At 42.9% G+C, this 25351-nt stretch overlaps 1 protein-coding gene and 1 non-coding gene across 3 annotated transcripts; one reads left to right on the forward strand and one right to left on the reverse strand.

Annotated features, from left to right (window-relative positions):
- Positions 1-25351, reverse strand: LOC138999659 (zinc finger protein 420-like). Of its 2 annotated transcripts, none has more exons than XM_070401842.1 (6): positions 25316-25351; positions 23168-23312; positions 12825-12870; positions 11987-12113; positions 4692-4765; positions 1-227 (listed from the first exon to the last, which is right to left on the reverse strand). In XM_070401842.1, the coding sequence occupies exons 3-6, from the start codon at positions 12864-12866 to the stop codon at positions 162-164; spliced, it is 309 nt and encodes a 102-aa protein (XP_070257943.1). In that variant the 5' UTR covers positions 12867-12870; positions 23168-23312; positions 25316-25351; the 3' UTR covers positions 1-161. The 2 variants fall into 2 exon arrangements, with proteins under 2 accessions (XP_070257943.1, XP_070257942.1); XM_070401841.1 differs by lacking the exon at positions 1-227 and adding an exon at positions 1304-3437.
- On the forward strand, positions 4131-4237 carry LOC139000407 (U6 spliceosomal RNA). The gene has a single exon (XR_011469583.1). It is a non-coding gene; the product is annotated as a U6 spliceosomal RNA (small nuclear RNA).

The raw sequence follows: 25351 nt of genomic DNA on the forward strand, positions 1-25351 counted from the left end.
TGTCACTTACTGTACTCTTGTTATTTGCTGTACTCCCCAAATAAAAGCCATGAGAGCTTTGGGGGCTTTGCTACTTGCCTGAGTGAGCGGTAGCCCTCGGCTTCTCTAAACTGATCCTGTACACCGAGATCACCTCAGCGTCACCGTTCACAAACAGAACATCAACAGACTGGGGCCGTAGATCCAACTATACGATTTCCCACATTCTTCAGTTTTAAGGTTTCTCCCTAGAATAAATCCCAATGTGAGGAATAAGCTTCGGATGCTGATTAAAGACTTTAATGTTTACATTTGTATTGTTTCTCCCCAGTATGAATTCTGATGTCAGGTAAGGTTTGCATACTGAGTAAGCTTTGTCACATTCTTTGTATCTGCTGGGCTTTGATCCAGTAATAACTCCAAGAGGTTCTATGACATATAAATGAGGATATATACTTTGACATATGCCTGATAATTTGTAAGACCTTATTTTATTTTAAATATATTTTATTGATTTTTTTACAGGGAGGAAGAGAGAGGGATAGTTAGAAACATCGATGAGAGAAACATCGATCAGCTGCCTCCTGCACACCACCCACTGGGGATGTGCCCGCAAGCAAGGTACATGCCCTTGGCTGGAATCGAACCTAGGATCTTTCAGTCCACAGGCCGAAGCTCTATCCACTGAGCCAAACCGGTCAGGGCTGTAAGACCTTATTTTAACATTCTCAATGTAGCTTCAACCATTGAAACTTAAATCTTTAGATGAAAATTTTATATTTTTGCTGTTTTTCTTTAGAATGTTTCCTAAAATGCTGAGTAGGTTAGACCTCACGTTAAAGGCTTTCTCATATTTTCTACAGTGTAAAGCTTCTCTCCACTATAAAATCTCTGATGTTCAGTAAATTTTGAGCTGTGGGTAAAGGCTCCAGCCCAAAGTCTGTATTTGTAAGGACTGTCTTTAGTATGAGGTCTCTCAGGTACAGTAAGACATGAATGCCTTTTAAAGGCTTGTCTACATTTTTCACATTCATAAGGCTTCTTGCCAGTATCTATTCTGTGATGTTAGTAAGTTCTCACAGCTGGTAAAGAATTCACGACACTCCTCACATATTTTTTTAAAAATATATTTTATTGATTTTTTACAGAGAGGAGGGGAGAGGGATAGAGAGTTAGAAACATCGATGAGAGAGAAACATCGATCAGCTGCCTCCTGCACACTCCCCACTGGGGATGTGCCCACAAACAAGGTACAAGCCCTTGATTGAAATCGAACCTGGGACCCTTCAGTCCGTAGGCCGATGCTCTATCCACCGAACCAAAGTGGTTAGGGCACTCCTCACATCTTTGAGTCTTCTCTCAAGTACGAACTCTGCTGTACAGTAAGGCAGAAACACTGATGAAAGGCTGTGTTACATTCTCTGTTTATCAGGCTGTTCTCCAGTATGAACGTTCTGATGTCTAGTAAGGTGTGAAGACCATCTAAAGGCTTTGCCACATTCTCTACATTTATAAGGCTTCTCTCCAGAATGAACTCTCTGATGACAAGTAAGTTGTGAGGACTGGCTAAAGGCTTTGCCACATTCTCTACATTCATAAGGCTTCTCTCCAGTGTGAACTCTCCAATGTTTAGTAAAGTCTGAGGAGCTGTGAAAGGATTTGCCACATTCTCTGCATTTATAAGGTTTCTCTGCAGTGTGAACTCTCTGATGAATAGTAAGGGATGAGGATTGGCTAAAGGCTTTGCTACAGTCTCTACATTTATAAGGTTTCTCTCCAGTGTGAACTCTCTGATGCTTAGTAAGTTCTGAGGAAGTGACAAAGGATTTGCCACAGTCTTTACACGTGTAACGCTTCTCTCCTGTGTGAATGCTCTGATGTGCAATAAGGGTTGAGGACCAGGTAAAGGCTTTGCCACATTCTCTACATTTATAAGGCTTCTCCCCAGTGTGAACTCTCCGATGCTTAGTAAAGCCAGAGGAGCTGAGAAAGGAGTTGCCACATTCTCTACATTTATAAGGTTTCTCTGCAGTGTGAACTCTCTGATGATTAATAAGGGATGAGGACTGGCTAAAGGCTTTGCTACAGTCTCTACATTTATAAGGCTTCTCTCCAGTGTGAACTCTCTTATGCTTAGTAAGTTTTGAGGAAGTGACAAAGGATTTGCCACAGTCTCTACATGTATAACGCTTTTCTCCTGTGTGAATGCTCTGATGTGCAATAAGGATTGAGGATCGGGCAAAGGCTTTGCCACATTCTCTACATTTATAAGGTTTTTCTCCAGTGTGAACTTTTTCATGATTAGTAAGGGATGCAGACTGGGTAAAGGCTTTCCCACATTCTCTGCATTTATAAGGCTTCTCTCCAGTATGAACTCTCTGATGATAATTAAGAGCAGAGGACTGCCTAAAGTCTTTGCCACATTTTCTACATTTATAAGGCTTCTCTCCAGTATGGACTCTCTGATGTCTATTAAAAGAGGAGGGATCACTAAAGGCTTTGCCACATACTCTACATTTATAAGGCTTTTCTCCAGAATGAACTCTCTGATGACAAGTAAGATGTGAGGACCGAGTAAAGGTTTTGCCACATTCTCTACATTTGTAAGGTTTCTCACCAGTATGAGCTTTCTGATGTCGAATGTTTGAGGCGTGGAGGAATGCTTTACCACACACTCTATATTTATAAGGCCTATCTTCAGTATGAACACTTTGATGATTAGTAAGAACTGCATGGTTTTTAAAGGATTTGCCACATTCTCTACATTTAAAAGGGTTTTCTCCAGTGTGAATTCTCTGATGAAGAGTACAGGTTGAGGGCCAGCTATAGGTTTTGCCACATTCAGAACATTTATAAGACTTTTCTTCCCTATGATTTCTATGATTTTGAGTAAGTCTTGAGGACTGAATAAAGCATTTTCCACTTTCCCTGAGTTTGTAAAATTTTGCTATTGTGTGAATTCTTCCCTTATGTACAATAAGAGAGGAATGGCATTTAAAGGCTTTGCCACACGCTTTACATTTGAAAGCCTTCTCTCCAGGATGAATCCTGTGATTTAAAGTACAACCTGAAGGCCAATAAGATATTTTACTCAAATCTTGACATTTATAAAGTTTTTCTCCACTTTGGATTTTTTTGCGTCTATTTAGATTGAATATTTGACTGAAGACTCTCCCACACGGATTTGATTTGTTAGCTTCTGCCCCATGATGAATTATCTCTTGTTCAGTGTAATCTGAAGACTCCTGAAAAGACTGGACATATTTATTTCCTTTGTGTGTCTTCTCCATAATAGCAATAACCTGATGTATGTTGTTGTTGGACATTTGGTCAAAGACTTTTCCACTTTTATAATGGTCCTCTGCAAGCCCACTTGTCTGATGATTAAGATATGATTCTAGCTTAAAGTTTTTCCAATATTCAATCCATTGATAACTTCTAACTTCATTATGTGTACTCTGGTGATTATGGGAGATAGAAAGACCTTTAGTGATAGTTATAATTTCATTAAACATGTACACTTGTTCCATAAAAACCATTCTGTGATAAACATTAAACCAAAATCGCTGTATAACAAAAGCTTTCCTAATATATTAAAATTATAGACAAAAAATAAATACAAGACATTAATTGTCAGAGGAAAAAGGATGAATCCTTGTTTAAAAGATTGCCCTAGCTGGTTTGGCTCAGTGGATAGAGCATTGGCCTGCAGACTGGAGGGTCCCAGTTTCTATTCCAGTCAAGGGCACAAGCCTGGGTTCAGGTCCCGATCCCCAGGAGGGGGTGTACAGGTGAAAGCCAATCAATGATTCTCTCTCATGATTGATGTTTCTCTCTCTCCCTCTCCCTTCCTCTCTGAAATCAATAAAAATATATTTTAAAATAATCATAAAAATAAATAAATGAAAGATTACCAAATTGCCCTGCCGGCAGGTCTCAGTGGTTGAGATTTGACATATGAACAAGAAGATCACGGTTCCATTCCCGGTAAGGGCACATGGCCCGGCTGAGGGATCAGTCCCCAGTAGGAGGCATGCAGGAGGCAGCCAATGAATGATCGTCTCTTATCATTGATGTTTTCCTCTCCCTCTTCCTTTCCCTTACTCTCTAAAATCAATTAAAATATATTTTTAATATAAAAACATAAAAGTGTGCTTGCTTCAGCAGCACATATACTAAAATCGGAACGATACAGAGAAGATTAGCATGGCCCCTGCACAAGGACGACACGCAAATTCGTGAAGCGTTCCATGCTTTTAATAAATAAATAAATAAATAAATAAAAACATATTGCCAAATTTAGCACATTGTAATTTTATAGGTACAATATAAATCTATATATTTTAGAAATAATTGACGAAGTTTAATCCTACCCTACATTTTAAACAAAGCAAATCATTATTTACACTATAGACAATGCAAATTCCTACTTTTTCTAGATTTCCTTTCCGAAAATGCATAACAGTAAAAACTTGTTTTCAACCTTCACGTGCACAAACACACTGATCTGCCAATGTTTAACTGACTTTAAATTGGGAGGTTTCCCAAATGCATAATATACCTGACCACTTTAGGTAAAAAGAAATTTATTATGATAATTGTCTCAGATTAGTTCTCTTTATATCAATATTCTCTTTCTCATCACACTCTTCCTCAAATTCCAAGGCTTTCATTAAGTGTACATTATCAAAGCAACACCTTTTATATCTTACCAGTATTATTTCAGAGAATAAATCTTGTATTCCGGGCTTTGGCATAAAGACATGGTTATCCTCAGATGACATAGCTGAAAGAAAACAAATTTTCAGTTTTTATAATCAGGTGAATGCACTTTAACCTTACAGCAAGTATTGATCAAATGACATTTTGGAGTACTCCAAGAGCCAGTGTAGGATTCAACGAAAGCTCAAGATAGGTACAATGAAGAAAACTCACATCAAAGGGGGAGAAAGAGTTGCTTACATTTGCAATGATACCTGCTCAAACCCCCTGGAACAAAATGGCAATATTATATAAACACTCCAAATTCCCAGTTTCTTCGAGACAGAGACAGAGACAGAGACAGAGAGAGAGAGAGAGAGAGAGAAATGAAGGAAGGGCATGTTCAATGATCTCCTTGTTTTGAAGCATCTTGAAGAACATGTGTCTGTTGTGCATGACACAAAAGAGTGTGAACAGAATGGCAGCACGTGGTGAGAGTCCTATAGTGGCTACTGCGAAGAAAGAATGAGAAGTTGTTCAAGCACCACAAAGACTGTGGTACTGAAGATGTATATCAAGCCTGAAAAGATACTGTGGGTCTGGAAAATTAAACAGACAAACAAGCCAGGAATACAGATCCTGAAATCAGTGTTGACAGAATGTAGAATTGGTTCCACAGATGGTTATTATTTGTTTCCTCCTATAGAAAACTTGTTTAAAAGCCTGTTTGTATACAATTCCTGAATATCAACAAAAGATATGAAGTCATGCAAAGAAACCGAATTAGTGTACCACCAGAAACACAAAATAATTGTAATCAAACTGGTACTACATTAATGGAAATATATTATTTACCTGTAAAAGAATGGAACTAAGTATCTTAAAGCTGAAAAGGAGAAAAGAAAGACAACTATATAATATAACGAAAATCTATATATATAATCTATATATATAAAAGGTTAATATGCAAAGTCTCCCCTTGGGAGTTTGACTGAGAGACAGGGAGTTCGGTTGCTTGCTATGACATGCTCTAACCACCAGGAAGCGGCTTGGAATAAAGGAAGGACCTGGCCAGCAGCTGGTATTCAGGGAAGGAAGGCCCCAGATGACAGCCAGGGAAGGAAGGCCCCAGCCTGCAGCTGGAAAGCCCAATAGGCCCTGATCGCCAACCAGGCCTTGGGACCCTACCCGTACACAAATTTCATGCACAGGGCCTCTAGTATATATATATAAAAGGCTAAGTGACCGACCATACATCTGTCCGACCACCCGGAACATATGACACGCACTGGAAATTGAAAAATAAATGTTGACTCGCCCAAGTACGATATTTGTCCTTGTCTGACACTGGCCTCCCATATAAAATAATTCGAAGACAGTTTCCTGTGATGCCAGCATTTGCAATAACTATTAATAAATCACAAGAACAAACTCTAGACAGAGTACGAATATTCCTACCTGAATCCGTTTTCAGATATAGTCAGTTATATGTTGCTTTCTCTCAAAGAGCACGTGACGTTAAAATTGTAAAAACCGCATCACAAGGGTAATTAGTTAAGTACTCCGAAAGTGTTTTTACTTTTAAATGAGTGGTTTTACTCTTTTTTTTTTTTTTTTTTTTGCCGTGTTATATATTTTATTTAAATAAAAAAAAAAATCCAATAGATGCTGCCTTCTTTTAGGGGCCAGGGATTGAGGGGGAATGAAGTTATTGGGGTATGAATACTGGGGGCTCAGGAGCAAGGCTGTGGAGGGCAGTGGACAGGTCCCCTAGAGCAGTGGTCGCAAGCTGGTGGTCCACAGACCACTGGTGGTCCATGAGGTCCAAAAGATTGGCGACCGCTACCCTAGAGCACTTGCAGACACTGGAGGCAGCTGTGCTCTGTGTATGGGCTGGTGAGAGTAAGGAGGAGAATGAGAGTGTGTGTGCGCATCCTTTGTCAGGTAGTGGAGGGGGAGACCCTGACTGAGATCCTTCCCACCCCAGCTGCCAGAGTCCCTGGGACTCCCTGATGCTCCCTGAAGGAGGAGGGGGACAGTAATGTGCACATGAGCTCCAGCTGGTTCCAAACAGGGATATACCATCTTAGGCTGGTCAGTTGGGCCCTCAGAAGCTGGAGGGCGGTTGGGGACAAAAGGAGACTGAGCTGGGGGTTTCATGACCAGGACAGAGGGTTGCCTTTCAGAGTGGCCAAGAATGAGCCACAGCCTTTGGGCTCTGTATGGGTCAGGGAACCTGAGGGCATCCTCTGGATTCAGGCCTTGTTAGGAAGTGCTGCCCACTCCCCACTGCCCTGGGGAGGATGCTAGGCCTGGCCCCCAGACCCTTGTGAAACCCTTAGATGACAGCCTCTACCACCCCTGGCTGCAGAAGGTCCCTGTAAGCCCTGGGACCTTGCCCAGTAGGGGAGAAGCAGTGATCTGCCATTGGAAAAGCCAAGTCCCTGGGGGCTCCTGGCTGCTCAGGGAGTGCCGTGGTGCCCCATCCGCATGGCAGAGAGGGAAGTCCTCAGAAAGGGCAGGGAACCCGCTTCCCATTACTGATGGCTGAGTGGATGCTGTTTCCATGGTAACTGACCTGAAAGTCCTGTTGCTAAGGAGGCAGCTCAGCAGGCCCAGCATCCCCATGACAACTGCCCCCTGTGGCCCAGGCAGTGGTGCTTCCTGAGGACTGTGGGGAGGGCAAGGGCTGGGCATAGGCCCGGCCTTTGGGATTCTGGGGAGGACCTTGCACACAGACAGCGACTGTGCTGAGCACAGGGTGAGAAGAATTGCAGCGGGTCCAGCCCAACCTGAGGAGTGGACGCTCACCCCTCAGATTGGGTTAGACCCGCTGCAAGGACACTCACCCCCACCCACCACCCTGTCTAACCTGCTTGGATCCACCCCAGGCATCTGCACAGGGCCAAGCTTCTGGGGCCCGGAGGCAGGGCAACACTAGCCACCTCTTCTCTGTTTCCTTACTCTGAAAGGACACTTAGTAAGTAGTTACCATGTGCTCTGCTCTTTGAGCTATCCTATTATCTCCCTCCCTCCTCACAATAACACTGACAGGTAAGAATTAGCCTCAAGTTCCGTGAGCCAAAGGGCACTGAGGCTCAAAGAAGGTGAGGAGCTTGTCTAGACCAGTCCGCTAGACTGTGAAGGAGCCAAGATGCACACCCAGGTCCTGGGGCCAGCCCTGTCCCTCCCCACTGGTGGCACAGGGGTCAGATGGTAGGAGCTGTCTGTCTGAATATACCCTTTCTAGCAGGCAGGCTAGAAAGGGTGTATTCTCCATAGAGAACTTAAAAACTAGAATAAAAGCGACTAAATGTCAGTTTGCTTTCTCTTTCCCCATCACATCTAGCAGCAGCTCTGAACAAGTCAGGAGACAGCATCCTGCCTCCCGCCTCCCCATGCCACTGCAGCCATGCTTCAGCCCCAGTGACCATCTGAGGGGCTCAGCTGCCAGCATGGGGGGGAGGGGGGGGAGAAGGGAGGTCTGAGGCCCCTCTTTCTGCCTTCTTGGGGCTAAACCAGATTAGGAACTTTAAAAGAGCATTTTAAAAGTTTAATGACATGCCTCCCTGGACTTCGTGTGTTTTTCCAGCTGCTGCTCCTTATCATCTCAGTCAAACTTCTGAGGGTTGCCTCCACTGCTGACCTTATTTCCCTCCGGAGTCACTGCTCCGCCACCGCAGTCTGGCTCCCGCCTTATCTCCATGGAAGGGCTCCAGACAGGTCATCAGTGGCTCCTTGTAGTGGTGCCCTCCCAGCAGTGTGTGACCCTGCTGCCAGGCCCTCCGTAGTTCTCGAGATGCCCTGGCTCCTTGCTGCCACCTTTCTGTTCAGCCTCAGCTTGAAGGGCTCTTCTTTCTCCCAAAGGACAGTGCTCCTGGGCCTCTGACCTTGGTCCCCATCTTCTCACTGCGCACGCACTTTCTGGAAACTGCACCGGTGCCTATGGCTTCCCTGGCCTGGAGGAGAAAGCCTCCCAACTTTCCCCTCAATTCAGGCCCCACATCCCCTACGCTGCAGCCCAGGTGTCTGCTGTTGCAGCCACGTGATTTCTCATCCTTTTCTGACCCACTGTAGCCCTTTTATTCTTTCTTGAGTTTGAAGCTTCCAATGCACTGTGTTGTCTCCAGCTCCCACCCTATGCTGGCTCCACCCCAGGCACGTGCACGGGGCTGGACAACAACAGTCAACCCCTTATGATTTTGCTTCTTCAATTTTTTCTTTTTCTTTTTTTTTTTTATTGCTTAAAGTATTACAAAGGGTATTACATATGTGTCTTTTTTTTTCCCCGCCCTTGACAATCCCCTGGTCTCCCCTACCCCCAAGTGTCTATGTCCATTGGTTATGCTTATATGCATGCATACAAGTCCTTCGGTTGATCTCTTAACCCCCTCCCTCCTGCCCCCCAACCCTCCCTGGCCTTCCCGCTGCAGTTTGACAATCTGTTTGAGGCAGCTCTGCCTCTGTATCTATTATTGTTCATCAGTTTATAATGGTCTTTATTATCCATGAATGAGTGAGATCATGTGGTATTTTTCCTTCATTGACTGGCTTGTTTCACTTAGCATAATGCTCTCCAGTTCCATCCATGATGTTGCAAATGGTAGGAGTTCCTTCTTTTTAACAGCAGCATAGTATTCCATCGTGTAGATGTACCACAGTTTTCTAATCCATTCATCTACTGATGGGCACTTAGGCTGTTTCCAGATCTTAGCTATGGTGAATTGTGCTGCTATGAACATCTGGGTGCATATATCCTTTCTGATTGGTGTTTCTGGTTTCTTGGGATATATTCCTAGAAGTGGGATCACAGGGTCAAATGGGAGTTCCATTTTTAGTTTTTTGAGGAAACTCCATACTGTCTTCCATAGTGGCTGCACCAGTCTGCATTCCCACCAGTAGTGCACGAGTGTTCCTTTTTCTCCACATCCTCTCCAGCACTTGTCGTTTGTTGATTTCTTGATGATAGCCAGTCTGACAGGTGTGAGATGGTACCTCATTGTTGATTTGCATCTCTCGGATGGTTAGTGACTTTGAGCATGTTTTCATGTGTCTCTTCGCTTTCTGAATGTCCTCTTTTGAAAGGTGTCTATTTAGGTCCTTTGCCCATTTTTTGATTGGATTGTTTATCTTCCTTTTATTAAGTTGTATGAGTTCCCTATAAATTTTGGAGATCAGGCCCTTAACAGATATGACATTGGCAAATATGTTTTCCCACGCAGTGGGCTTTCTTGTTGTTTTGTTGATGGTTTCTTTTGCTGTGCAGAAGCTTTTTATTTTGATGAAGTCCCATTTGTTCATTTTCTCTTTAGTTTCAAGTGCCCTAGGAGCTGTATCAGTGAAGAAATTGCTTCGACATGTGTCTGAGATGTTGTTGCCTTTGGATTCTTCTAGACTTTTTATGGTTTCTCATCGTACATTTAAGTCCTTTATCCATTTTGAGTTTATTTTTGTGTATGGTGTAAGTGGATGGTCTAGTTTCATTTTCTTGCATATATCTGTCCAATTTTCCCAACAGGTTTTATGCTTAAATGATTGTCATCTTGTTAGGTGTTTGTTGGTATTTCACTCTTTAATGTGTTATATAGGGAGATATCAGAATAAGTTTAATCAATTTATTAGTCGTTTGTATCAATGTTGTTTTTATATCATGTTTTTGTTGTTTTATATCATGTTTTTCTTGTTTTCATACGAGGTCGTTGTTGTTGTATCATGTTATTATTTATTTAAAAATCAATTTATGGTATATATTATTTTCATATACAATTAACTCATTTTCTTTCATCTCAGACACTTCTATTATACAGAGAGGGAAAATAACAATATTAAAATATTTCTTCTAATTATTTTCCTTTCAATGTGCACGAATCCGTGCACAGGGCCACAACTACATTAGTAAAAAAGTCAACATGTACGGGACAATTATGCAAAACCACAAAGAAATCTTCCAACTCAACATGGACAAAAGAACCAACATGACTGAAAAGGGCCAAACACCTTAACGTCACAGCACTATAAAAGACATACACATAGAATATCAGTTAACAAAATCCTGCACATCTTATGTCACTAAGGAAATTCACATTAAAACAATGAGAAGTAACAACAGCACAGGCAAGCAACACTCAACCACCACTGAACAGGTCAGAATCCAGAACACTGAATGCACCAAGTACCTTGGTGATGTGGAGCACCTGGAACTCCCAATCACTGCTGCTGAAAATGCCAAATGCTACAGCCCGTTGGGGAGATGGTCTGGCGGTTTTTATAAAACTAAATATACACTCACCATGGGATCCAATAATTGGGCTCCATACTATTAAGCCAGAGTTAAACCTTTTATCTACACAAAAGCCTACAAGGGGCTGTTTAATCATAATTTATAAAAACTGGAAGCAATGCAGAGGTCCATTAACAAGTGAATGGATTATAAATACAGTGAAGTACATACAATGAAGTCTTATTCACTACTGTAAAAAAATAATTCATCAAGCCATGAAAAGACATGATAGAAACCTAGATACACAGATCTAAGTGAAAGAATCCAATCTACCTGCCCAGTTAGCCCAGTTACTTCATGGATCGTACTGATATACCAACGTTGTAAGATTGACCTCTTGACAGAGCACATACAAAAAAATCAAATAATGCCCAGCTGAAGTTTCTATCTCTAACTATCCCTTCCACCCTGAAATAAACAAAATCTTAAAATTAATTTAAAACAGGAAAATGGAGTGTGAATTTTGATAGAAGCTTTCCCATTTCCAATGCAGGTTGTCCTCTGGCCAGAAGAAATGGTAGAATATTAGAATATTCTAGAAAATTATTTTCCAAAATATTATTTTCTGATATTACCTTAATTAGTGTAGACAACATGTAAAGTGTACAAACACTGAGTTCCTAATTCATTTCACAAAGCCTTTCTTTTCTACACCAAAGAATCTCCAATTTGTTCCTTTTTAAAAAAATATTTTTTTTCTCTTGCTTTCAGAGAGGAAGGGAGAGGGAAAGAGAGAGAGAGAAACATCAATGATGAGAGAGAAATCAGTGATCTGTAGCCTCCTGCACACCCCCTACTGGGGAGCCAGTCAGCAACCCAGGGATTGGCCCTGGACCAGAATCTATTCCGGGACCATTCAGTATGCAGGCCACTGGGCCTATCCACTGAGCCAAGCCAGCTAGGGCCCAATTTGTTCCTCAAGAGCAAGAATCTACCATAGAAAGCAGAAACCCCTTAGAGATGTTATAATAATAAAGGAAAAAATTGTGGGGGTGGAGTAGGAACTCGGGAAGGAGTCATCCTCACCCACGGAGACCAGGTTGCTGTAGTTCTCCAACATCACATCCAGGTACAATTTCCGCTGAGCTGGGTCCAGGCATTCCCACTCCTCCTGAGAGAAATCTATGGCCACATCCCTGAATGTCAATGGTCCCTGAACAAAAAGACACATTGACCAAGAGGTCACCAGAAGAGTTCATAATGTCACCCAACATGAAAACAGTGTTAGGAGAAGAGGTTGGGTCCTAGGGGAGTATCCTGAATCACCCAATAAGATCACTTTGCCCCAGTAACATTCTCTGATGTGTCTTCTGACACTAACAAATGAGGATGAAACATGTACACAGATGCACAGTACAGATTTTCCTTTACAAGAAAATAAACTTTAAAATTAAGGCATAGCCCTAGCTGATTTGACTCAGTGGATAGAGTGTCGGCCTGCAGACTAAAGAATCGCGGGTTCAATTCCAGTCAAGAGCACATGTCTGGGTTGCATGCGCAATCCCCACTAGGTGAGTTTACAGGAGGTAGCCGAACAATGATTCTCTCATCATTGATGTTTTTATCTCTCTCTCTCTCTCTCTCTCTCTCTCTCCCCCCCATCCTCTCTGAAATCAATAAAAATATATTTTAAACAATAAATCAAGGCATGGACACTGGCATATGGATTTCTGAGTGCTGTGTTGCATCATCGTTCAGGGTCAATAGTGTATATTTCTCAGCTGTAAATGTGATGGTGTGTTGGAAGTATATGAACTTCTTCTCAAGTGTAGAGCAGACCACAATGAAATGAACTTCTGTAAAGACACAGATTGTGATCCAGGTTCTCAGATGGGGCCTGTGTTTCCACGTGTAACAAACTCACTTTTTTTACTTGTGATGTCAATGTGTCCGCATCAGGTGCCATACCTCTGAATACACAGAAAAAGAAAACAGAGGAAAAAATTCATACTGAATTTTGAACTAAAAGGGTCATTAATGGAATTTACAGTTCTCATGGAATAGGACACATATGAACCATAATCTTAGTGGAAAATCTAACATGAGTAATTTTAGAATAAGATTATTCTGCATGGTCCAGCTGGTGTGGCTCAGTGGTTGAGTGCTGCCCCATGAACCAAGAGGTCAGATTCGATTGCTGTCTGGACACACAACCAGGTTGTGGGCTCAATGCCAGCACGGGGTGTGCAGGAGGCAGCTGATCAATGATTCTCTCTCATCATTGATGTTTCTGTCTCTCTCGACCTCTCTCTTCCTGTCTGAAATCTATAAAAATGTACTTGGGGAAAAAAAAAAATAGCTGAAATAAAGCACAGAGACACACACTTTACAACTAAGAAATCAAGATGGTTTAGTGATTCCATAAATCTCATGAATCTATTTGTGTATGATCCCCTTTGGGTTTTATATAAATACAATAAGGAGAAACATAAGGATACAAGACAAATTACTTATTATTTCCTTTTTGTGGTTGTAAAACCTCACCTGCGGAGATTTTTTTCATTGACATTTTGAAAGTGGAATGCAGGGAGGTAGAGGCATGAAAGGGAAAAGACAGGGAGGGAGGGAGCAGGGAAGGGAGGGAAAGTGAGGGTGGGAGGAGGGGGGGGAGAGAGAGATCAATGTAAAAGAGACACAGAGACACATGGATTAGTTGCCTATCATACGGATCCAGGACCTAGTTGCCCTGGACAAGGAATCAAACCCTCCACCACCACACCAGACTGGAGGAACAAATTTTTCTTACTAGTACGTTCCTTTCAAAATTTTTGTGTGTCATTAGTGCAGACCTATATTGTAAAAATTTAATGTAACTGAACATACATTAATAATATCATTCTTGGAAACTTTCTAGAAAATTCAAAAGGTGATCATGAAGGGTATGTCCATTACATGAGTATAAAATATAATGAAAATTTAAAGAATCAAGTCCTGATTATTTAAAGCTCCCATGCAAAAGCCAATGATCTGTAGGAAATAAAATTAAGCCCTTCATTTTAAAAAGCAAACACAAACTTAGAGACATTGTCCAGATATGAAGTAATGGTCTTTGCACAACTTTGATTAAACCCCCACTAACCCTTCTTACTGAGCAAGGGGGACTATTAACTCTACAGTGAGTGCAACACCTCTGCCACGTGAACATCATGTTGACTGAGACAATGGGTATCAGGTGACTAAGGTACATGGAAGGACAGGTCATTCCAGTACTGACATTACTGGCAAAAATACTTCAATTAAGAAATAATTATGTGGAAATAATCACAAATAAACATTAATTTTTGCACGTGTCAATGCCCGTGTACCTCTCATGTTCTGTAAGCTAATAGTACATTTACCTACCAAGTCTTTTGTACTAATCTAGTGAGCAAATCTCTTCTATTTACTCTTCTTTCAGAACTTTCTGAGCTACTCTGAGCAGTCAAATGTGCATTTTCTTACCCCATATCAAGAGGCTGATGCTGCAGCCACTTGAACCTAAAACCTACATTTCCCTTCTTCAAGATATACGAGCCTCTGACCCCATCCTAATAGGGATGTTATAAATGGCTGCCTTTCCAGGTGGATCTGTCACAAAAGGGATGTTCTGAGTAGTTGAAAGTCATTAATTAAAGGTGGGAATGCTTCCTGACCTTGGGGAGGCTTCATAAAATGAATGCAGAGAAGGCTCTGGGACAAAGGAGAGAAGTATAGCCGGGCCAGAGTGGCTCAGAGGAAGAACGCTGACCTATGAACCAGGAGGGCAGGTTCCCATTCCTGGTCAGGGCACACGCCAGGTTTCAGACTCAATCCCCAGTGGGGGGGGGGGGGTGTGTAGGAGGCAGCTGATCAATGATTCTCTCTGCTCATTGATGTTTCTATCTCTCTCTCTCCCCCTCCATTACATTCTGAAATCAATAAAACATATATTAAAAAAGAGAGGGAAATATAGAAAATGCTGACCCTGACTATCATAAGAAAAAAGGAAAGAAATAAGGAAAGGAGAGGAAGCAAGATGGCGGCGATATAGGCAGACGCGTCCCAGGTCTTGTCCCGGAGCAAACGGAGTAAGCAGCTGAAACTAATAACACCCACCCCGAATTGGCAAATTTACTCAGCTGGTGAGACGGCTTGCAGCCTGGAAGGGCAGACCTCCCCTGGAAAGGTTAAAAACCAGGGATCTGGGCAGGAAAGTTTGCCAGACCTGAGCCCAGAGGGTCGGAGGGAGACCGCATGGCAGACAGCCGCGTCTCTTGGGACAGACACAGACCCTGACCAGGGTAAGGAGTTCCGCGGGTTTGCTGGCGCCAGGAGATTTGAGATTTGGATTTTGTGATTGCGGAGAACTGAGACTAAAGGGGGCATCCTGAGGAGCTGATCAGACCATGCAGTGCCCATAAGAGAGGAGCGTTTCCCAGACCATGCAGTACTGGTAAGAGGAGCGTTTCCCAGACCGGTAAGAGGAGCGTTTCCGCGGCCGGCCGGCGTTTGTCTGTTTCTTTGTTTTCACTGAACCCTGCTCATAGGACAGTTCGGATACAGACACTCACCTGTGCTGAAGAGAGGGTGAAGGTGCAGACGAGGGGAATCTGGGGAGAGGCTGAGGAAAGAGGGGGAGCCGGAGGAGGTGGCAGCGAATTGAGTGCTGAGACCCCCCTGGGCCCAGGACTGGGGCAGCCATTCCTCCAGAGGGTGGAATTCCTCCCTCCAGCCCCCCAGGCAAGGAGCACAGCCACACCCAGATTCCACCCTGTATGAGATAAAGGACTAAAACAAGCTGATTAGTCCCTGGGAGTTACCAGGGTCTGGCCTATAGAGGGATTTTCAGTCCCACCAACAACACAGAGCAGGGTAAGGATTAAAAAAGGATAGAGAAGCTGTATAGCCTCAGAGGCCAACCCAAAAACACTGCCACCCAGAGGTTGAGCCACAAACTGACTCTTAGGGGAATACAAATTAAGGCAGACTGGATCACAAATACGGCCTGCTTTAAAATCAGGACTGTGATTTACAACACGGAGGAACAGTGTAATGCAGGCAAATTCAACACTCTCCTAAATACCTGGCAGGACTATGGCGAACCAGGCTGAAGAGTAGAAGAACCGAAAGACCATCACTACTGCAAATTTTTTCTTTTTCTTTTTCTTTTTAATTTTTTCACCTTTTTACTAAGAAACCAATTTTTTTTTTCTCTTTTTCTTCTTTTTCCATCACCTGATTTTACCCTTTCAATTACCACATTTTTATTTTTAACCAGTATTATTACTCCTACCATTTTACCATTTTTTAAAGTGCCATTTTATTTTCTCTTTATTTTCTTTTGGGATTAGTGTTCTCCATTCTATTTTCATCGTTCCTTTAGCATTAATTTTCCCTATCTCAATTCCACCTCTTTGCTAAAACCCTCTTCCTTACTTTTCCCCTTTTGGTGTCCTGTTTCTCTTACCCTATTCCTGCTCCAGACTTTCCCAATTCCCTCTTTTTACCCCCTGTCTAATTCCACCCTACTTATATATCCTATTTCCAATCTACTGCTCTAAATCCTTATACACCTATTCTTTTTTTTTTTTTTTTTTTTTTTTTTTTAAATATATTTTATTGATTTTTTACAGAGAGGAAGGTAGAGAGATAGAGTTAGAAACATCGATGAGAGAGAAACATCGATCAGCTGCCTCCTGCACATCTCCCACTGGGGATGTGCCCGCAACCCAGGTACATGCCCTCGACCGGAATCGAACCCGGGACCCTTGAGTCCGCAGGCCGACGCTCTATCCACTGAGCCAAACCGGTTTCGGCCTATACACCTATTCTTTATCCTTCTTCACTTTCCAACCATTTTTTTTCTCTCTTATCTTTCTATTGTTTTCTTGATTGTTGAATATATTGGGCTTTTTTTTTTTTTTTTTTTTAATTTGTTTGTTTGTTTTGTTTTGTGTTTTTTCTTCTTTTTTAGGACTGGTTGTGAGGTTGTTTTTCTTTTTCTTTTTCTTTTTCTTTTTTTTTCCTGCTGGTTTTTCCCTTCCCTCCCCCACCCCACCCCAGTTATTTTTGTGCTTCTGTTTTCCCTTACCCCTCTGGATATTATTGGTGGTTTGTAGTTTGCATTCATCTCCAGGGATCTGTTGCTGGAATTTGTTGAGATTAGTGGCAGTTCTATTGGAGTTTGCTCCTCATACGGGGAGTCTCTTCCCCACTTCTACTTCATTCTCTTTTTTCGCTCTCTTTTTTTCCCCCCTCTTTTTTCCCAATTCTATTTTTGCACTCCTTTTTTGTTTGTTTTTTTCTTATTTTTCTTTTCTGTTCTCTCTTTTATCTTCTTCTCTTCTTTCTCCCTTATCCCCTAATTCTCTTAATTCGGGTGGTCACCTTTATTTGGAGTTATTAATATTGTGAATATACTTGTGTTCAGTGCCTGGTACGTTGTGCCTTGCTCTGTTGTATTTTGTGCCTTTAAATCAACGCAGCAGATCCAAGCAACAGCAGCCCCCTGATCACCGCAGCCTCCTGATCACCACAGCCTCCTGATCACCACACCCTCTGTCTGTGGAACAGCAACTGTACGTGAAGCCTCCCCCCACCAGCCAGAAGAGCCAACACAGCTGTGAACAACACCCACCAGAGGAGCTGCTGCCAACTGGAAAGCAGCTGCTACCACAACCGTCTGAGCAGCAACCACAACCCAAGGAGCCCCTGCCACCCAGGGAGCAGCCACTGAACACCTCAACATCTACATATGTCAGCGAGATCAAACATGGGTAGGCAAAGAAACCCCCAAAGGAAAGAAAAGGAGGACTCGCCAGAAAAGCAGCTAAGTGAGACAGAGATATGCAACATGACGGAAAAAGAATTCAGAATAAGGTTCCTAGAGTACATGCACCACATGTTCAAGAAGCAAGAAGAAACAGATGAAAAACTCAACTACTTATGCAAGAAGCTAGAAGAAACAGATGAAAAAATCAACAACTTAAGTAAGTCCCAAGAAGAAATGAAGAGTGACATAGCTTCAATAAAAAACTCCATTGAAAGTATCAACAGTAGACTGGGAGAAGCGGAGGACCGAATTAGTGAATTAGAAGACAAGGAAGCAAAACACACTCAAACTGTACGGCAAATGGAGAAAAAAATTAAAAGACAGGAGGAGAGCCTAAGGGAGCTTTGGGACAACATGAAACGAAACAACATACGAATAATAGGGGTGCCAGAACAACAGAAAGATGAACATGGATTAGAAAACCTATTCGAAGAAATAATATCAGAAAACTTCCCTGAGGTGGGGAAGAAAAAAGTCACACAAGCCCAGAGAGTCCCAAACAAGGTGAACCCGAAAAGACCCACACCAAGACACATCATAATTACCATGGCAAATGTTCAGGATAAAGAGAGAATCTTACAGGCTGCAAGAGAGAGACGGAAAGTAACATACAAGGGATCTCCCATTAGATTATCAAATGATTTCTCAACAGAAACACATCAGGCCAGAAAAGAATGGACGGAAATCTACAAAGTGATGCAAAGCAAAGGACTGAATCCAAGAATACTCTATCCAGCAAGGCTATCATTCAAAATTGAAGGGGAAATAAGAAGCTTCACAGACAAAAAAGGGCTAAGGGAGTTTATCACCACCAAGCCAGCCATGCAAGAAATGCTAAAGGGACTGGTGTAAAAAGAAGAAATATCAAGCTCAGAAAGAAAACAGCCACACACACACACACAAAAAGAAATGGCTACAAACAAATACCTTTCAATAATAACTTTAAATGTAAATGGACTAAATGCTCCAACCAAAAGACATCGAGTGGCTGAATGGATAAAAAAACATGACCCATACATCTGCTGTCTACAAGAGACCCACCTCATTAGAAGGGACTCACACAGACTGAAAGTGAAGGGATGGAAAAATATCTTTCAGGCAAATGGAAAGGAAAAGAAAGCTGGGGTAGCAATACTTATATCTGACAAAATACATCTCAAAGTGAAGGCCATAACCAGAGATAAGGAAGGCCACTTCATAATACTAAAGGGATCAATACAACAAGAAGATATAACCCTGGTAAACATATATGCACCCAATGCAGGAGCACCCACATACATAAGAAAACTTCTGGAAGATATCAGGGGAGAGATCGACAACAATACAATCATAGTAGGGGACTTTAATACACCACTGACATCACTGGATAAATCCGCTAGACAAAAACTCAGCAAAGAAACAGCAATCCTAAATGACTCACTAGATCAGATGGACTTAATTGACATCTTCAGAACACTTCACCCCACAGCTGCGGAATATACATTCCTCTCAGGTGCTCATGGGACATATTCAAAAATAGACCACATATTGGGTCACAAGCAAAGTCTCCACAAATTCAAGAAGATTGAAATCATAAAAAGCTTCTTCACAGACCACGATGGCATAATGTTAGAAATAAACTACAATAAAAACAACCCAAAATACTCAAACACTTGGAAGCTGAATAGCATGTTATTAAATATTGATTGGGTTACCGATGACATCAAAGAAGAAATTAAAAACATCCTGGACACTAATGACAATGAAAACACAACAATCCAAAACCTCTGGGACACAATGAAAGCAGTCCTGAGAGGGAAGTTTATAGCTCTACAGGCCTATCTCAAAAAACAAGAAAAAATGGTAGTCAATCATCTAACTCTACAACTCAAAGAATTAGAAAGAGAGCAACAAGAAAACCCCAGAGTGAGCAGAAGGAAGGAGATAATAAAGATTAGAGCAGAAATCAATGAAATAGAGACCAAAAAAACAATACAGAAAATCAATGAAACCAAGAGCTGGTTCTTTGAAAGGATAAACAAGATTGACAAACCCCTAGCCAGGCTCACCAAGAAGCAAAGAGAGAGGTCCCAAATAAACCAAATCAGAAATGATAGAGGCGAAATAACAACAGACCCCACAGAAATACAAATGATTGTTAAACAATACTACGAGCAACTCTACTCCAACAAACTGGACAACCTGGAGGAAATGGACAAATTCCTAGAAAAATACAACATTCCAAAACTCAATCAGGAAGAATCTAAAAACCTCAATAGGCCAATAACTATGGAAGAAATTGAAGCAGTCATCAGAAAGCTTCCAGCAAACAAAAGCCCAGGGCCAGACGGCTTCACAGGGGAGTTCTACCAAACATTCAAGGAAGAACTAAAACCTACCCTCCTCAGACTACTACAAAAAATTCAAGAGGAAGGAACGCTTCCAAGCTCATTCTATGAAGCCAGCATCACCCTAATACCAAAACCAGGTAAAGACATCACAATGAAAGAGAATTACAGGCCAATATCCCTCATGAACATAGATGCCAAAATCCTCAACAAAATCTTAGCAAATCGGATCCAGCAGTACATCAGAAGGATCATACACCATGACCAAGTAGGATTCATCCCAGAGATGCAAGGATGGTACAACATCCGTAAATCAATAAATGTGATACATCACATAAACAAATTGAAAGAAAAAAACCACATGGTCATATCAATTGATGCAGAAAAAGCATTCGACAAAATCCAACACCCATTTTTGATAAAAACTCTCAGAAAGGTGGGAGTAGAAGGATCATACCTCAACATAATAAAAGCCATATATGACAGGCCCACAGCCAACATCATACTCAATGGACAAAAACTAACACCATTTCCCCTAAGAACAGGAACAAGACAGGGATGCCCACTCTCACCACTCCTGTTCAACATAGTACTGGAAGTATTAGCCATTGCAATTAGGCAAGAAGAAGGAATAAAAGGCATCCAAATTGGAAAAGAGGAAGTAAAACTGTCCTTATTTGCAGATGACATGATATTATACATACAAAACCCTAGAGACTCCATCCAAAAGCTACTAGACTTAATACATGAATTTGGCAATGTAGCAGGATACAAAATTAACCCCAAGAAATCTGAGGCATTTCTATACACCAACAGTGAACTTTCAGAAAGGGAGATCAGAAAAACAATCCCATTTACCATTGCACCAAAAAAATTAAGATACCTAGGAATAAACTTAACTAAAGAGGTTAAAGACCTCTACTCAGAAAACTACAGGACGTTGAAAAAAGAGATAGAGGAAGACATAAACAGATGGAAGAACATACCATGTTCTTGGATTGGTAGAATCAACATCATTAAAATGTCCATACTACCCAAAGCAATCTATACATTCAACGCACTTCCCATTAAAATACCAATGGCCTTCTTCAAAGATCTAGAACGAACTCTCCAAAAATTCATCTGGAATAAAAAAAGACCCCGAATAGCTGCAACGATCCTGAGAAAGAACAAAGTAGGTGGGATCTCAATGCCAGATATCAAGCTGTATTACAAAGCCACTGTTCTCAAAACTGCCTGGTACTGGCACAAGAACAGACATATAGATCAGTGGAATAGAATAGAGAGTCCAGAAATTAGCCCGAACCAATATGCTCAATTAATTTTTGACAAAGGAGGCATGAACATACAATGGAGCCAAGATAGTCTCTTCAATAAATGGTGTTGGGAAAATTGGACAGACATATGCAAGAAAATGAAACTAGACCACCAACTTACACCATACACAAGAATAAACTCAAAATGGATAAAGGACTTAAATGTACGACAGGAAACCATAAAAATTCTAGAAGAATACAAAGGCAACAAAATCTCAGACATATGCCAAAACAATTTCTTCACTGATACAGCTCCTAGGGCAGTTGAAACTAAAGAGAAACTGAACAAATGGGACTACATCAAAATAAAAAGCTTCTGCACAGCAAAAGAAACCATCAACAAAACAACAAGAAAACCCACCTCGTGGGAAAACATATTTGCCAACGTCATATCTGATAAGGGCTTAATCTCCAAAATTTATAGGGAACTCATACAACTTAACAAAAAGAAGATAAACAATCCAATCAAAAAATGGGCAAAGGATCTAAATAGACACCTTTCAAAAGAGGACATTCAGAAAGCCAAGAGACATATGAAAACATGCTCAAAGTCACTAATCATCCGAGAGATGCAAATCAAAACAACAATGAGGTACCATCTCACACCTGTCAGAATGGCCATCATCAACAAATCAACAAACGACAAGTGCTGGAGAGGATGTGGAGAAAAAGGAACACTTGTGCACTGCTGGTGGGAATGCAGACTGGTGCAGCCACTATGGAAGGCAGTATGGAGGTTCCTCAAAAAATTGGAAATGGAACTCCCATTTGACCCTGTGATCCCACTACTAGGAATATATCCCAAGAAACCAGAAACACCTATCAGAAAGGATATATGCACCCAGATGTTCATAGCAGCACAATTCACCATAGCTAAGATCTGGAAACAGCCTAAGTGCCCATCAGTAGATGAATGGATTAGAAAACTGTGGTACATCTACACGATGGAATACTATGCTGCTGTTAAAAAGAAGGAACTCCTACCATTTGCAACATCATGGATGGAACTGGAGAGCATTATGCTAAGTGAAACAAGCCAGTCAATGAAGGAAAAATACCACATGATCTCACTCATTCATGGATAATAAAGACCATTACAAACTTTTGAACAATAATAGATACAGAGGCAGAGCTGCCTCAAACTGATTGTCAAACTGCAGTGGGAAGGCCAGAGAGAGTTGGGGGGCAGGAGGGAGGGGAGTAAGAGATCAACCGAAGGACTTGTATGCATGCATATAAGCATAACTAATGGACATAAGACACTGGGGGGTAAGGGAGGGTAGTGGTTTGTCAAGGGCGGGGGGGGGGGGGGGAAGGATACTTATGTAATACCCTTTGTAATACTTTAAGAGGAAAATAAAAAAAAAAAAAAAAAAAAAAAGAAATAAGGAAAGGAAAAAAACTTGGAAAGGCAAGAACATCAAAAGTAGAGAAATATGAAGGAGAGGAAGGAGCCCCAGAGAGATGAAGGGGACTAAGAGGGGGAGGGGTCCTAGTGCACAGAAGTGTGGGCAACAAAGGGGGTGCCAACTTCAGACAGAGAGACTGGTTCAGAAGAGAAGAATTGGTGGGAAGGACTGCAGGCACAGAAAGGGGGGTTTAGGGATGACGGGGCACAGGGAGAAGCAGCACTGAGTCAGCCAGCTGTGAGTAACAGGACAGACTGTAACAGGGGCAGAAGAGGAGACACAGGTGTGGGAAGGGAAAGAGAAATATATCAACAGATGTTCAAGGAAAAGCAAACATAGCCACTGACACAGGACACATCTTTTACCTGAGAAGCAGCCATTTAGTCCTGGTCCTGATCGGAGTCTGAGATGTTTTCTCAGGTGACAATATGTTGAGGAGTCACAGAATGTGCCTTCAAAGAAGTCAGCACAGCTTATTAATCAGCTCACCTCACACACAGTCAGAAGGACCTGCAAATGAGGAAAAGGTCATGCCCTCTTGTCCTTTGTCACAGGAGAGAGTGAGGTGACAATGAGCTCCTCCTTGGAGACCACACTGGGAATTTTCTAGTGTCTGTCTTCATGTGTCTCTCCTTCCAAAGACTTCCACTAAGTCCTAAAGAAATGAGAACGTGAATTGCTGCCTTGATCTCCCAAACAAACAGAGCACCCCCTTACCTCCCCTAAACAAAGCCTGGTCCCCACTCTCACAAAGGCATCCTGTACCCCTCCTGTTAAGCCCTGGCCTCACCTTCCAATCACATGGAGCTCCTCAGTAACCAATGATGCCCCACCCAGAGCAGCTGTCCAACTCCACAGGGGAAAGCCCACCTGAGGGCATTTCTTAAAGCTCCTCAGGGGATCTGAGAAGAGCCAGAGGATTTATCTCAGATGTTTTTAAATAATAAATGAAGTGTCACATATAGAAAAAGTAAATCCATGGAAGCACACACAACCCCCACAGACCACAGCAACAAAGCTAAGGCTTCTAGTATTCCTTGAAAAAGCATCAGGTGATGGATGACAGGTTCAGGTGACCTCCTCCTTGCCATCCCAGGAAATGACAAGGGACCCATGACCAACAGATAAGTCTCTCCCCTCTGAGTGACTAAGGGTTGCAATTGGAAGCAAATAATAATAAAATTACCAAGTCTCATAATCTGGAGATTTGTCATTCTTATTCAAATCTGTATAACTAAAACAATTCAGCCAATGTTAAATTAAATATATAAGCACACCTAGGCAGCAAGACTCAGTGGTTGAGCTTGAACGTATGAACCATAAGGTCAGGGCATATGGGCAGGTTGCAGGTTAGATCCTCGGTGTGGGGCATGCAGGAGGCAGCAGATCAATGATTGTCTCTACTCATTGCTGTTTCTATCTGTCTCTCTTTCCCTCTCCCTGTGAACCTGAAATCAATAAAAAATATACTTTAAAATCTGTATCTATAAAGCCTGATATATCACAACTTAACCATCCACATCCCATCAGCTCATCTCTCATTCAAATTAGGGTTCCCCTCCTCCCACTACTATGTATTTCTGTTTGTGGATCTGTCTCTGTCTCCTGCTCCCTTTCTCTCCACTGTGGTCCTTTCCTGTGTCCCCCCCCCCCCCCCCCCTCCTGCTCTTTCTCCCCATTTCTCTCTGTCTGTCCTACACCTGGACCATGAAACTCCTGAAACCTCCTTCCCTTCAGGGGCTCTTTCCCCTGGTCTCTGAGGCTCCATCTCCACACACGTCTGCGTCTTCCCCTCCCCACGCCCGCGGCCCCTCTGCTGCCTGTTCCCGTCTGTCCCGCTCCCACAGCTGCTGACTCAGGGCTGCTCCCTCTGCTCCCTCATCCCTGAGCCCCACTCTCTGTGGACCCCTCGCTGCGCTCTCTCCCGCCCACGTGTCTGTCTCTCTCTCCCTCTCCTGACCCCCCAGCCTGGGTCCCCGCCCCCCGCAGTCACCGCGCCCACAAAGCCCCTCCCTGCGGGCAGGTCGCCTCTTCAGGGGACACCGCGTTATTCCCCCTGAGCCCCCCCCATGGACACTGTGCTCCCCGGGCAGGCAGACCCCTTATTAAATGGGGGTGGGCCTAAGAGGGGGGTGCGGACCCCCAGGCCGGGAGCCATCCGGGCTCTTTGGGCGGAAAGCGCCGGGCGGGGGGAGGGGCGCCAAGGGCGGGAACCCCCTGACCCAGACTCTCAGCCCCGCGGGGAGGACCGGCGGCCCCGGGAACGGTTTTCAGCGGGAAAACCGCGCGGCAGGCGGTGGCCACGGCCACAGGCGGAGAGACCCCGGGCCGGGCCTCCGTTTCCTCCCAAAGGAACGTGGCGCCCGCACCGCGCAGCCTCCCGGAACGCGGACTCACCGCTGAGAGAGGCTCCGGGGCGGGGACCCCAACAAGGACTTCAGCGCCTGCAGCGCCCTCAGCCTTCCCTGCGGGGAGGGGGACGGGGAGCGTCAGCTTTAAAGACAAACACCCACCTCAGGGGGAAGCGCCACCTTCCCTTCCACAGCCGC

This window comes from Myotis yumanensis, unplaced genomic scaffold, assembly GCF_028538775.1.
Source record: "Myotis yumanensis isolate MYYU_CA2020_CCGP unplaced genomic scaffold, mMyoYum1.0.hap1 SCAF_23, whole genome shotgun sequence".
Lineage (NCBI taxonomy): Eukaryota > Metazoa > Chordata > Mammalia > Chiroptera > Vespertilionidae > Myotis > Myotis yumanensis.